This window comes from Thamnophis elegans, chromosome 7 (assembly GCF_009769535.1).
Source record: "Thamnophis elegans isolate rThaEle1 chromosome 7, rThaEle1.pri, whole genome shotgun sequence".
NCBI classification, from domain to species: Eukaryota; Metazoa; Chordata; class Lepidosauria; order Squamata; family Colubridae; genus Thamnophis; species Thamnophis elegans.
Window position 1 is genome coordinate 56,814,440 of NC_045547.1, and position 13,829 is coordinate 56,828,268.

The window sequence follows — 13,829 nt, forward strand, 5'->3', positions numbered from 1 at the left end:
CCCACAACAACCCTGAAATAAACCAATGTTTAAATGTTCAGGAACTTAGGTACTTTTTGAGAGATCAGTTGAACAAATAATGTAAATAGACTTTAAGATCACAGTTCCTTTAAAATTATATGGTGTTAGTGATTACTTTAGATAACTGGAACGGGTCTAGGAAATTGGAACGTAACTTTTTTTTAATCAAATGGAAATAGAAGTTGGAATGAGAGGAGTAAATCTGGAATGAAAATAAAGAATCCCTGATATTTTTGATTGAAAACCAAAGAACAATATTGTTATATATCATTACAGCGTCTATTAGCATTTTTAACTTAAGAGGAATATAATTAATTATCATGATGAAAATAATATATTTTCAGAATATTTAACAAGATATGTGGTTTCATAGACATTACAGTGAAATAACATTTTGCTATTCATCTGGCATGCTGGTAATCCTGCATAGGCAGATTATTGAACTCTCCACTTTTATTTTATGTGGAAGTTGATATTCTGTTTAGAGAGGGTAGGCAGGCAGGCAGGCATGCAGGCAGGCAGGCAGGCAGGCAGGCAGGCAGGCAGGAAGGAAGGAAGGAAGGAAGGAAGGAAGGAAGGAAGGAAGGCCTAATTTGCCTTTTCTGCCTGTGCTCTAGAATACGGATCGGCGTATGCTCTTTGTTAAGGATACTTCGAAATCTGCACTGGGATATTTCAGAATTGACTTCGAGGGGAGAGAAGTCTATATAGATTTGCATCTTCAGATTCTAAATTTGTTTTATAGTATAGCTCAGTGACTACTTTGCCGCATGCCAATCTAGAAGAGTTTAGGAGATGCATAATATGTGAAACTTTACCTTTATTTATTAAAGTTAAAATGATTTATTCAGCAACAACTTCAAGAGTTTTACAAGAAACAGCAAGAGCAGTTACATCTTCAGCTTTTGCAGCAGCAGCAACAACAACAACAGCAGCAGCAGCAGCAACAACAACAACAGCAGCAGCAGCAGCAACAACAACAGCAACAACAGCAACAGCAGCAGCAGCAGCAGCAGCACCCAGGAAAGCAAGCAAAAGAGGTAGAACCTAAATAACTAATCAATACATTATTTTTGCAAGTAGGGCAGCTGGGAAGGAAAAGAATAAGTCATTCTGATTATCTTGATTTTTGTTTGGTGTTTGTTTTTTCAAAGGTCATCTTTATAAGAAGCTAGTGTTATTGAAATAATTCCAAGATAGCTCATGCAGACAATGTTATGTATAAATAATGCCCCCTTGGGATATATTCATATAGAGAATATCTTGAGTGAACGAAGATATCTGTAGATACAGATTTTGCTTCTTAAGGATGATTCCATAATTGAAGAGGTTGGGAAAAATGCTCTGTGCTGTGATTGCAGAAATCACCACCAGGAAGTGACAGCTGTATCCATGGAGATTCTGGTTCATACAAGGCATTCTCTGTGCAAAAATGTCCTTGGGGAACATTGCAAGAAGACAAAACTGACTTCGTGAAATGGCCCATAGAATTGGTAAGATGATCAGACAGATTGCTAGATAGATAGAATAAATATGTTCCAATAAACAGTTGGATTACACAGACTGGAGCTTATACAGAATGATTTTTATATTGGGCATAACATTTACATTGAGTACTCTGAATATTCATTCAATAAAATGATGGAATCTATGTAATTTTATATTTCAGCATTTTAAACTTTAAAGAACTGACATATAATAAAAGATATGATTTTAATAGTTCATTTTAAATCTTTCTATGAGAATGCTATAGTTCTTAGCCCTTTCATCCTGAAGGTCAGTGTTTAAATACATTCACTGAAACCAATAAGAATTGAAATAGAATGCTACAACTTCTTTTGTTTGCAGTTATGGAGGCTGAATTTGCCATCCAGTTCTATTGTCTTTCAGTTCTCATACAGTGGTGAACAAAGTACTCATTGACTGATATATGTAAGGAAGCTTGAACCGATAAAGGACTTATCTTTTCTTTGTGAGATTCCTAGTTCAGAAACAGATTGGATAATAATGGCTAATAGAAAGTTATAAAAAAAATTGGGCATAGATTTTGAAGTCATAGACCCTGATTAATGAACTGTTACTGTACATTTGGAATGGTGAGTAGAAAGTTGCAGTTTGATGTGCTCATAAATCAACTTGACAAGCCAGTATCTCAGGCCTATCTTGCACCTGTCAGCTGACTGCATCAGCTATAAACATAATACAAACAAAACATGTTCAAGTAGTTAAATTGATCAGCAGGTATCCTAGACATTTTCTTGTAGCTGCCCATTATACAAACATGCACGATCCATTTCTGACCTCCCAAGGCATTGTTTCTGTTTGGATTTGTAAATAGAATTTCAGACAGCTATCAAATACAGAATAGAAATTGCTCCCTTATTTCTCCTGAGGCTCTGAGCAATCCACATGACTTGCTCCATTATGCAGCCTGTTTTCCAGTGAGTGGATCAGAAGTTTTTCTTCTCGTCCAAAATTTAAAAAGAAAGAAAGGTCTTCCACAGCAGCTTGTCTTTCTCTGAAGTGTGACTACATCCTTATATCCTCTTGAGCTTAAAGAACTCTGGCTTGTCTTGTAACGCCTCACAAAATTGGAAGTTAGCACTTTCCTTTATAATAGGATGCTTCTTTACCGTGAATATAATGCTAGGTACCTAATGTATTCCAACAAGTGCAGCAAAGGCGCTAACAGGCTAGTAAAATGAAGGCTACATCCCAGTTTACTAATAGATCACTGGAGATTTCCTTTATGGGCCACTGCAGATCATAGTTACTCAGCTAGAAAAATAAGACTGCTTTTGAATTAAAGTTTGAGATAAAAAATTACACCTTCAGCCAAGATAAATTTGTACTTAGATGTCATGAAGTTCTTTAAGTTGAAAAAGTGGTTATCTTCTTTCTTCTGACTCTTTGCTAAAAATGAATCCTAAAAGTAGGTTGCCTTTTCCACTAAAATCTGATTATTTGTAAAGCAAGCTTTCTTTTTTAAGAAACAAGACCGGTTTCTACAACACAATAGCTATTGCTATTTAATCACTGAAATAAACCAGAGCTGTTGATTGAATCTTGCCTTTTTCACTTTTCCGTTACATTTTCTCCTGTTGTGCAGCAGCAGCAGCAGCAACAGCAGTTGGCAGCCCAGCAGCTTGTCTTCCAGCAGCAGCTCCTCCAAATGCAACAACTTCAACAGCAGCAACATCTGCTGAATCTTCAACGTCAGGGACTCATTTCCATTCCTCCTGGCCAGCCCGCCCTTCCTGTCCAATCGCTGCCACAAGGTATGATATGACTGATTTCTAGATCACGGCTTCTTCTGATTGTAGCTTCATCATGATCTCCAACTTGGTATTTCAGATCTTTACTTAGTTTGATTATTCAAATATTTCAAATTAATTTATTTTATTCAGGAGGCTGTTTATATGAGTAGTGTTTGATATTTTCAAATGTGTAGCTTTTATAGAAGAATGCTTTCATCTTTACGAACTGAAAACTATTGCAATTATTAAATAAGATATCTGCAAATGTTTAAAATTCTGATAATATTCTTGATTAATTGAATAATTTTTATTAATCACAAATGTTCATCATTTGGTAATAAAGTCAGTGCATGTGAAAGTCATATGAATTTATCCATAAATTCAAATTTATAATGGGATCAAATCCTTCCAAGTATAAGTAGGGGAGAAATCGTACATTTTGGTCCAGGTTAAAAAATATACGATTCAGTGGAAAGGGTGTGGTTATTTTTAATTTTGGCTTACATTTGTGTACCTTTTAAAGAAAAAAAAACCAAAAAAGCAAATTAAAAAGCCCAAAATGAAATGGTTGCATTGCTCCATTGAGTGTAGTTTAAAGTAATGGAAATTGCAAGTACTCACCTGTTGTTATTATAAGGAAAACATACAGGAAAACATACAGTACATTCTCTAACTGAAAAATTGGAATGGGTAGCTACTGAATGATTTCATCCCTATTAGTAGCAACTCATTCTTCAAGGTGAAATCAAAACATACCAATTTAAAAGATAGATAACACATTCACGTATTTTATATTCCAGGTAGGGTTTTCCTCAGTTCAGCAATTCAAGAATGAAGAAAATGTTGATCCTCCTCTCATGTTTAGCTTTAGGTTAAATATTTTATCTCAGTAGCAATGTTTGAATAACTAAGCTTGAAATATCCATGAATGAGAAATATTTGGATTGTGGATGTTACAGAGAATTCAGTGAAGAATCGTATTATGATTTCAATGATTTTTTTTCTTTTCTTATAGTATAAATGCACAAATTGATCTCATGTGAAGATTCTTACATGAATATTCAATTATCATTTTTAAAATAGAAGTTTAATATTGTTCTTGTGTTTAAAATGAGTGGCTCCCCCAGATATACAATAATTAAATTAGTTACTAGGATGTGAAGGAAGCTCAGTTTCTCAAACTGAGCTTCAGAAAATCAAGATAAATTACTTGATATCTCCCAAGCAAAAGAGACTAAAACCTTCTGTCTTCCTGGAATTGCGCTTCCTGGGTCTGCAAATAAGAAAAATGTCTTTATGCATTCCAAGAAAGTATTCACTCCTGGCTTGAATAGTTTTTTTCTGCTTTTGCTTTTTATTATCTTTCTAATACTCTTCTTTTGTTGTAGTATACATTGTTTGCCCATCTCCATGTCAGAGCATTGCCCTAAGAAACAATGCTCCTATGATGTCACTTTTTATCCTACCCTCATTGATCATTCCTCTGCGCAGTGCTTGAAGTATGAAGGGGGATTATATTGTATTGATTCTAATAATTCTGATTATTGGTCTAAATGTTGAAATGCTGCTAAACAATTAACCTTTTGTGCCACCATCATTATTGAAACCCACCATTCCATAAGAGAATTGCTTGAATTAAAGGAAGATCTTTGGCTAAAGGCAAGTGCCTTGGAAAAATATCAAATTACTCTTCTAGATAATCCTCACATTCAGTTAAAACAGAGCACCCAATTTAACTTGGCCACCTTTCTTCTCCACTGGAACAAGATATTGCACATGATTGTGTTCAAACCATTTCTGAGGTGTTTTCTGGGTACCCAGATTTGATTGACCTCAAGGATGCAGACAGGGATCTGTATACAGATGGCAGTAGCTTTATATGTCAGGGAGAACAATGAGCTGATTCTCCCAATTGGAGCTTCAGCTAAGAAAACTGAACTTATCACCTTGCTAGAGCCTTAGAGTTGGTGAAAGGTGCAGTTGTCAATTTATATTGATGCTAAATTTGCTTTTGGAGGCCCTTGGCACCTTATGAAAAGAGGATGGGTTATTAACTGTGCAAGGAAATCCCATTAAATATGGGGCAATAAACATCCATTTTTATTGGATGCTGTTTTGCTTCCTAGCAAAGTAGCTGTTATACATATATATATAAGGGCCAACAGTAAGGATGAGAGTCAGGGGTGGGTTTCAGCTGGTTTGCATCGGTACGCTAGAACCTGTTTGTGAAATTTAGCGTACCTTTTGGAACCCGTTCGTCCGGTGGCACAGTACCAAAACACTCCCTCCCACTGCCCCCCTTGCTGGTTCCCCACGCCTGTCTGGTTGCCGCTCGCTCACTCGCCCCGCCCGTCCGCACCATGCTTTCCCCGCCCGCCGCTCACTGATTGGATGGCTCACCAATCGCCCTGCCTCTGAGATGCAGGGGGGCTTTCTCTCATGTCTTCTTTCTTTCTCCAAAGGCATGCAAGAAAGCCCCCACCCCACTGCCCGAACATGTGAAGGAAGCTGCAGGCTCCTTTGCCTTGGCTACGCGACCTCCTTTCATTCTCTATCTCCCTACTTCACTCATTCGGGCAGCAGAGAACAAAAGTGGGGGCTTTGTTGCATGCCTTCAGAGAAAGAAAGAAGCGGTGTGAAAAAGTCCCCCCCCCATTTGCACCCTAGTAAAAATCCAAGTCAGAGGGAGATCTGTGCCATTTTTTACTGACACTGGGGCATCCCGCTCAGTACTCAACTGTCGGCTGGATGGGCTAATAATGCATCTCCTGTTGAAATATCTCTTTTGCAATGCACAGTCTCTTTCTGTGTAACATTAACACCCCTATTAATGTTGAAGCTTTGCAGGACTTGAAATCTATTATTGAAAACTTCTTTACTTATGGGCTCATTAAGGAGGTCATTAGTCCTTACAATACACCAACATGGCTCTTATCCTTTCTGTCAGGATTTAAGGCCCATCATCAGATTATAATTATGCTGCATCAGATGGTGCCTAATCTATACACTTTGATCAGTCAGTTACATCCTAATCGTACTTGGTATACAGTTGTAGTTTTCAGTGTTTTGTGTGGACATTGGTCATCTGTATCCTTTCTAATTTGGGAACAGATTTGATTTTGAGAGAGCAAGTATTCTTGTTCAATGTAATGGAGGACTTTTGGCAAAAGGCAGACTAGGGGTAGGCCAATAGTCTTTCTATTTCATTTGTCAGCAGCAAAGAAATTGGTTGTTTGGATCAATTTCTCTAGAATTTGTTGCACTTGTTACATTTCTATTTTCAAGGTTGGTTTCAGAGAGTTGATATTGGAAGATTGCATCTATGAGGAGTTGCCAAGAAGTTTGTTCCAAATGCTCTTTATTGTCTATATGAAACTTCTGGGAATGGCTGTTTGGGATTAGAATGATATATTATCAATACATTAGTGAATGGCAGCTCTATTTCTCTGAGTCAGGTAATCCACAACTAAAATGGGTTACTTCAGTGCACCAGTAAGCAAATAAGGTAAATGTGAAACCTAGTAAAACTGACATCCCTTTGTTTCAGTATAGGAATTGATTAATTAGTATTTAGTGGAGAGTGCTTGTTGACTTATCTTCAGAAAGCAAAGAACATTTGTATTAAATCAGTTGATATGAGAGGCTGAAATCTTTCCCAGATGCAATAGATGTGTCACAATAGTTATTCATTAATATCCTCAATGTTAGATTATTATCACACTTCTCTTATAGTTCCAACTAAGTGTGATTATGAGCCACAATGGCACGGTGGTTAGAATGCAATACTGCAGGCTACTTCTGCTCAGTGGTGGATTGCAATTTATTTTACCAGTTCGTGTGTGTGCATGTGCTTGCGCAACACTTCTGCACAGAAGTGTGCAGCCTCCCACCACCACCACTACCGGTTCGCCCAATCCAGGGCAAACCGGCAGCAACCCACCTCTGCTTCTGCTGGCTGCCAGCTGGCTGCAGTTTAGCAGATCGAATCTCACCAGGCTCAAGGTTGATTCAGCCTTCCATCCTTCCAAGGTCGATAAAATGAGGACCCAGATTGTTGGGGTCAATATGCTGACTCTGTAAACCACTTAGAGCGGGCTGTAAAAGCATTGTGAAGTATATAAGTCTAAGTGCTATTGCTATTACATGTTTCAATCCAGGACACAATTAATTTACTTAGCTTCTTAAGTTCATATTTATTGGTGGTATGCTGACAATTATGACCTGACACCCAATTAGCCAATAATTGTTGTTTGGGGAAAGGCATCCTAAAAAGCTCTAATCAATAATATTTAAGGGGTTATCTGCTTCGTTATAGCCTCAACACTTTTTCACTCTGATTAAGCTGTTTTGCTATATTGGCTTAGGGGTAGGAGAGGAGCTAGAATACTTCGTAGTAACCAAAGACATCTGTTCTTAACCATATTGAAGGCCAATGATGAAAACTGAATTGTGATTTCACAATGCAAGCTTCGTCTTTTTATACTTTTGTTGTGGCATCATACCAAAATATATAAATGCTAGATTTTGCATTGTTATACTTGTGAGGCTAATTTTCTCGGTCTTCATTGCCTTATCTGCAGATGCTTATGGTGGCAATCTCCATTTTATGTAACAAATTTCTGATAAAAATAGGCAAGCCCGCACTAAAATGTTTCTTTTTTCTAAAAGTAATATTCAATTTATTTAACATTATTGACATGTAGTTGCTTATAAAATATTAGTCTTGCTTATAAAATTAATGATGTCCATTTGAATAATTGAAATGAAATACTGCATTCTTGAAAACATTGTTAATAGTAAATGAGGGGATAGAATGTATATATTTGCTTCAGATATTAAAGATCTCCAGTGTTTGTGTTTGCATCTGGCAAAAAAAACCACCAAATGATCAGAAATGTGTTATGTATTTGGTCAAAGTAATACTGGTTATTTTGATGATTTTGTGCTAATTCGTGAAACTATCTCTCATTTCTTCCCTGCTAAAGTGGCACACTTGGAGCAGTGATCATTAAAGTATTGTTCTTCTATTAAAACAATTTCGTTTTAGAAATGATTTTTTTAATTTAAAATTAAATACAAATTTAATTCATGTAACAACATATTAGCTGAAACCCTGTCCTTAATCTTATGAAAATCTTTAATTTCTTTCCTTGTGTTTTATTTTATTTTTTGAAGTGAGCTTGTGAATAATAGAAATTGTATTTTAAAGCCACTTTTTTATTTTTATTTTTGGAAAGACAGTTGGGATCTTTGCCAAAGGCTAGGTAAAATCTCATCTAAATACTGCTTTTCAAATAGTAGTTGCTGTTGTTGGTTGTAGCTTCCTCCTATTGATCCTTGAACAATTTTTTTAAGAGATATTATGTTATGTAGCTTGATGACCTTTAATTGACTTTAATTGGAATTTAACAAAATGAAATTGTATTTGACTACATGTTGATATATTGGGAAACTATATCATCTTTATTGTTAGCATTAATCCATTAACAATACTGAGTTCATTATATGAACCTCTTACTTTCCTATATTATTGGAGCTCTCTTTCATTTTATAGCTGGCTTAAGTCCTGCTGAGATTCAGCAGTTATGGAAAGAAGTTACTGGAGTTCACAGTATGGAAGACAATGGCATTAAGCATGGAGGGCTAGACCTCACTACTAACAATTCTTCTTCTACTACCTCCTCTACCACTTCCAAAGCATCGCCACCAATAATTCATCAGTCCATAGTGAATGGACAGTCATCAGTTTTAAATGCAAGACGAGACAGGTAATAAGAGAACTCATCTGCTTTTTCATCTGGTATAAATATTCATCAGTATCGTTCACCCAATTAACTTAAAATTGAGCAAGATGTTACTTTGAACCTAGTCATTTTGATTTAGTTTTAAAAATTGACTATTTTAATCAGTTTTAACCAATGTAGAGAACTAGCATACTTTCCCTGTCTGTTTTATGGGATTTGTTACTGTTCTTTGGATATGTTTTTTTTCCCTGCCTTATAGAACACAAGGATGACCCTGGAAGAGGGATTCTCTAAATAAGCCAATCATGTAATGTAATTTTAAAAATTATATTTCTATCCCATTCTTCCTCCAAGAGCATAATTCAGCATACATGAATTTCTACTCTCTTTATCCTTAGAGTGTTAAACTAAGAGATTGTGAAAGGACCAGATTCATTTAGCCATATTAAATTTAAAGCCTGATTTCCACCTCTTCAAGCTACTACAGAAAACTGGATTTATTTTATTTAAGCATTCTTGTTTAATTGTCACATATAAGCCACACTGAAACTAAAGGATCTCATACAAACTTATGAAGTGGCACCAGTAGTGTGCCATTAGTGATAAATAGCAACTGATTTTTTTCTGATCAAAATTGTTAATTTCTTGTGAACATTGGACTGGATTCACAGGATCTTATTCTATCCAACTGCACCATTTGGGGTTTGAGATTCTAGATCCAAGCCAATAATTCCAGTCTTTTGTAATTAGTCAACTAGTAGGGGAACCTAAGCCATAGTTCTTAGCACATTGGTGAGTAATTTCAAAGTTGCTTTAGCAAACATAGCAACATTAGTCATAACTAATATTACCTGGACTGGATATCATAATATTTATAAGCAATATTCACAAGAAAATCAAGAGTAAGGCCTACAGAGGCCCATGGCCGTTTAAAAGGTTTTTGAGGTATTGCATAATATACTGGCAAGATTTGTTTATCTGTATGTATCATTTTCTCTTTGCTTCCATGCACACATATCTGACACTTACATTCTATTGTTTGGGCATAACATCATTTCTGAAACCTAAGTGTTGTAGCAAGACTATAAACATATATTGTAATTCTAATAGCAGGATATATCTAGGATTTACCTCAGTGATATCTATCTATTTATTTATTCTTTTATTTTATCTATTTAGTTAATTTATATGCCACTCACTGTCGAACCGGGTAGCTTACAACATTTACGAAGTTTGCAAAAGAATAGCAAAGATAGTAGTGCCATACTATGTTCAATAAAGTTAATTAAATGAAATCATATGTCCATTTGAATTCAAACTATTTACAGTAATAACTGTGGACAGTCAGTTTTAACTGCATCCTGAAGCTCAGCATCAATATGAAAATTAGATCATTTACACTTCACATCATAATGTATTTGTTAAACTGTCACATATATAGAGCCGAGGTGGCGCAGTGGTTAAATGCAGCACTGCAGGCTACTTCAGCTGACTGCAGTTCTGTAGTTCGGCTGTTCAAATCTCACTGGCTCAGGGTTGACTCAGCCTTCCATCCTTCCGAGGTGGGTAAAATGAGGACCCGGATTGTTGTTGGGGGCAATATGCTGACTCTGTAAACCGCTTAGAGAGGGCTGAAAGCCCTATGAAGCGGTATTTAAGTCTAACTGCTATTGCTAACTGCTATAGCTTACAACCTGCAGTAGCTATAGCTGCATCCTTATATGGAGTACAATAATGTATACAACATATATTGGACACATTTGTCTTCTTTTATCTACATTTACTAGAAAGATATGAATCCCCGGGTAAAGCGGGATGTTGTAAAAGTAATGACTTGCCTATCAGACAGGCAGATATGCACCCATGAGTATTTTTCTGCCTAGCACAAGTACACACACACACACACACACACACACACACAGACAGACAGACTGTTTGATTGATATTTCACATTTCTAAACTGCCCATCTCCCTCAAAGAGGGGCTCTAGACAGAGGTGATATTCACTCGAACTGATCCTGTTCGGACCAGTTCAAGCGAACCAATAGCGAAAATTTTAACTGGTTCTCCAAACTGGCAAATACCACCTCTGGTTGGCCCCACCCCCACCTGCCTGGTTGCCGCTGGCCCACTCATCCCGCCTGTTGCTTGCCTCCCTATATATGTTGCCTTTGCCATGTGGCCCAACTAATTGCCTCACCCCTGCGCCTCACCCACTCTGCTCACCAAAGGTAAACATGCCGTCCGCTCCCCCTTTGCTTTGGCCGGGTTTGGGAACATGCCATTCCCCAGCTCTGGCTTTTTTCGGGCCCTCTGACAGCATGCCGCCTGCTCACCTTCCACCTCGCTCACCTTCGTCTGCACCTTGATAGGAGTCCCTGCGAGGCAAGGCTGTCTTTCGTGAGAAGCCTCCAGCCACTGGTAGTTTTTGGCTGCCTTTCAAGCAGCTCTGCTGCGACGCCGTCTCTCCAGCATTCTCCTGGCTGGGTCTGCCAATGGGGTGCAGCCACACACCAGCAGACAATGGGGTGCACGTCCACGGCCAGCGCAAAAAATAAGGTGGTGACGGCAGCAACGGGACTTCAGGCCTCTTTTTCGGCCTGCAGTTTTTGGTGCAAGAAGCTGAAGCTGCCATCTCTTTTTTGCACAAGAAGCCTCCAGCCACTGCTTCCGGCTCGGTTCCAGCTGGCAAAGAGGTGGTGGCCGCAGGCTTCTTGCACCAAAAACTACAGGCAGAAAAGAAGCCTGAAGTCCCATTCTTCACATCGGGCACGCATGCGCACCTCATTGCCAGACCAGGCCAGGAGAATGGCTTGCTGCGCTGGAAGGATGGTGTCATAGCAGAGTTGCTTAGAAGGCAACTGTGGGGTCCCTTTACGGTAATTTGATGCAGGGAGGGAGGAGAGACCATAAAGGGACAGGCCACAGGAGCTGCCTTTTCTACTGGTTCTGTGTGTGAGACTTAGTGAGGGTCATGTCACTCATGTCAAGTTGGCCATGCCCCCTCAGTCACATGAACCCTCCACCAAGCCATGTCCACCAAGCTATGCCCACAGTACCAGTAGTAAAAAAAAATGAATCCCACCACTGGCCAAATCCTATCTAATCCAACGAGGTCATTAACCATGGTCAGCTTTATTTATTTACTGCCACAATCAAATGACTGAACTATACATGGAAGACACCATACCATGGGATTTGGACCATGAATAGACAGGGGAAAGAGATTGATGGATGAATGCTTTGCTGTTCTCAGATCCCATTTGTTCAAGTGTTCTCTAATTACCATGAAAAAAACCTGCAAGAACAACTCATGCATGTTTAGCTATGAATTTTGTGATCATGAAGCTATAGTTGAAGTGTAGCGGTCCTCATAGCCAGCTTTCAAGCCTGATTGCCCGTGGCACGACAAAACCGCGCTCGTCAAAATAGCGGTGATTAAACCGCGTCGCTAAAGCCGCGACGTCATCACCGCCACGACAACAGCGCGGCGACAGAAGGGCGTTCTACATGCTTCGTTCTTTGCCTTTGTACCTCCAAAGGTAGCCCTCCTCCTCCAGCTGACAGCGGCAGCGGGCACGGGGGCAGCAGGAAGCCCACAGGGGGCCTGAGCGGGGCCGCCGACGCCACCCGCCCTGCCTCTTCCTCTGGGGGAGGCGCTGGCGGTGGAGGAGGATGTGGCAGCGGCGGCAGCTGAGGCTCTCCCGGGGCCGGCGAAGCAGGCTTGCCTGGCGGCGGCGGCGGCAGCCACCCGTCCAAGGAGATGTTGTTGAGGAAGAAGAGGGCGGCCTGCCTCTGCCAGGCAAGCCCGCTTCGCTGGCCCCGGGAGAGCCTCAGCCGCCGCCGCAGCTGTGTCCTCCGCCGCCGCCCCTGGAGGAAGAGGCAGGGCGGGCGGCATCGGCGGCCCCGCTCGGGGCCCCTGCGGGCTTCCTGCTGCCCCCCGCGGCTGAGCTTGGCCCTTCCCGCGAGCTGCTGCTGCTGGGCAGCCCGCTTTGCCCCGTGCCCGCTGCCGCTGTTAGCTGGAGGAGGAGGGCTACCTTTGGAGGTACAGAGGCAAAGAACGAAGCATGTAGAACGCCCTTCTGTCGCCGCGCTGTTGTCGCGGCGGTAGGGTCGTGTTTTTCTTAGCGCTTCGGACGCTGCGGATTTGCCTCCGCACTTATGTTGGCGCGGATAAGGGCTTCGCGGTTTTGTGGTGGAACCCTGATTGCCATGGCCTCACTTACCTCGTATTCTATTTGAGATGACATGTAGCTTCTAATTCAACTAAATGTCTGATCTGAATTCTTGCATGTGCCAGAACCTACTAATTGCATTAGATCAAAAATTCCTTACTACTTTGGTGATATAGAGAATGCTACTAATGTCCAAGAATATCCTAGTCAAGGAGAAGCAACTGGAGTTGCTTTAAAGTTTGCATCATCTACTGTATTAAAGGAGTAATCATACAAAGCCATAGTTTCAACAATAGTTGCATCAGGTCTTCAAATATTTTCCTGTTTTGTGGCTTCAGCAGCACAATGTCTCTATTACTGCTCTTTGCAGCAGCATCTGTATGACAGCTACATGTGTACTTGAGAATCCAGTATGTTAAACTGAAAGAGTTTTAGTGTCTTGATAGCCAACCTGACTCAGAGGAACATGATTGCTTTAATGGTTGTGGTCATCAGCTGGTCTTCTGGGACACCAGGGCCACCAGCTGAGAACTAAGGAGGGAGAAGCTTCTGTTCCTTCTGACCATCCATATGAGGTTGCTGTTGAAGATATTTCCTTTGCTATATTAGAGTATGTATGAACCCTTCCATCA

The 13,829-nt window shown here is 39.9% G+C and overlaps 1 protein-coding gene across 1 annotated transcript in view; it reads left to right on the plus strand.

The window, feature by feature from the left end:
* The window catches only part of FOXP2 (forkhead box P2), a 240,699-nt gene that overhangs the window by 152,450 nt on the left and 74,420 nt on the right, over positions 1-13,829 (plus strand). Inside the window, exons 4-6 of the mRNA XM_032221993.1 lie at positions 873-1,061; positions 3,131-3,299; positions 8,833-9,046. Of these exons, the coding sequence (XP_032077884.1) occupies positions 873-1,061; positions 3,131-3,299; positions 8,833-9,046 (572 nt within the window). The remainder of the gene's footprint in view (positions 1-872; positions 1,062-3,130; positions 3,300-8,832; positions 9,047-13,829) is intronic.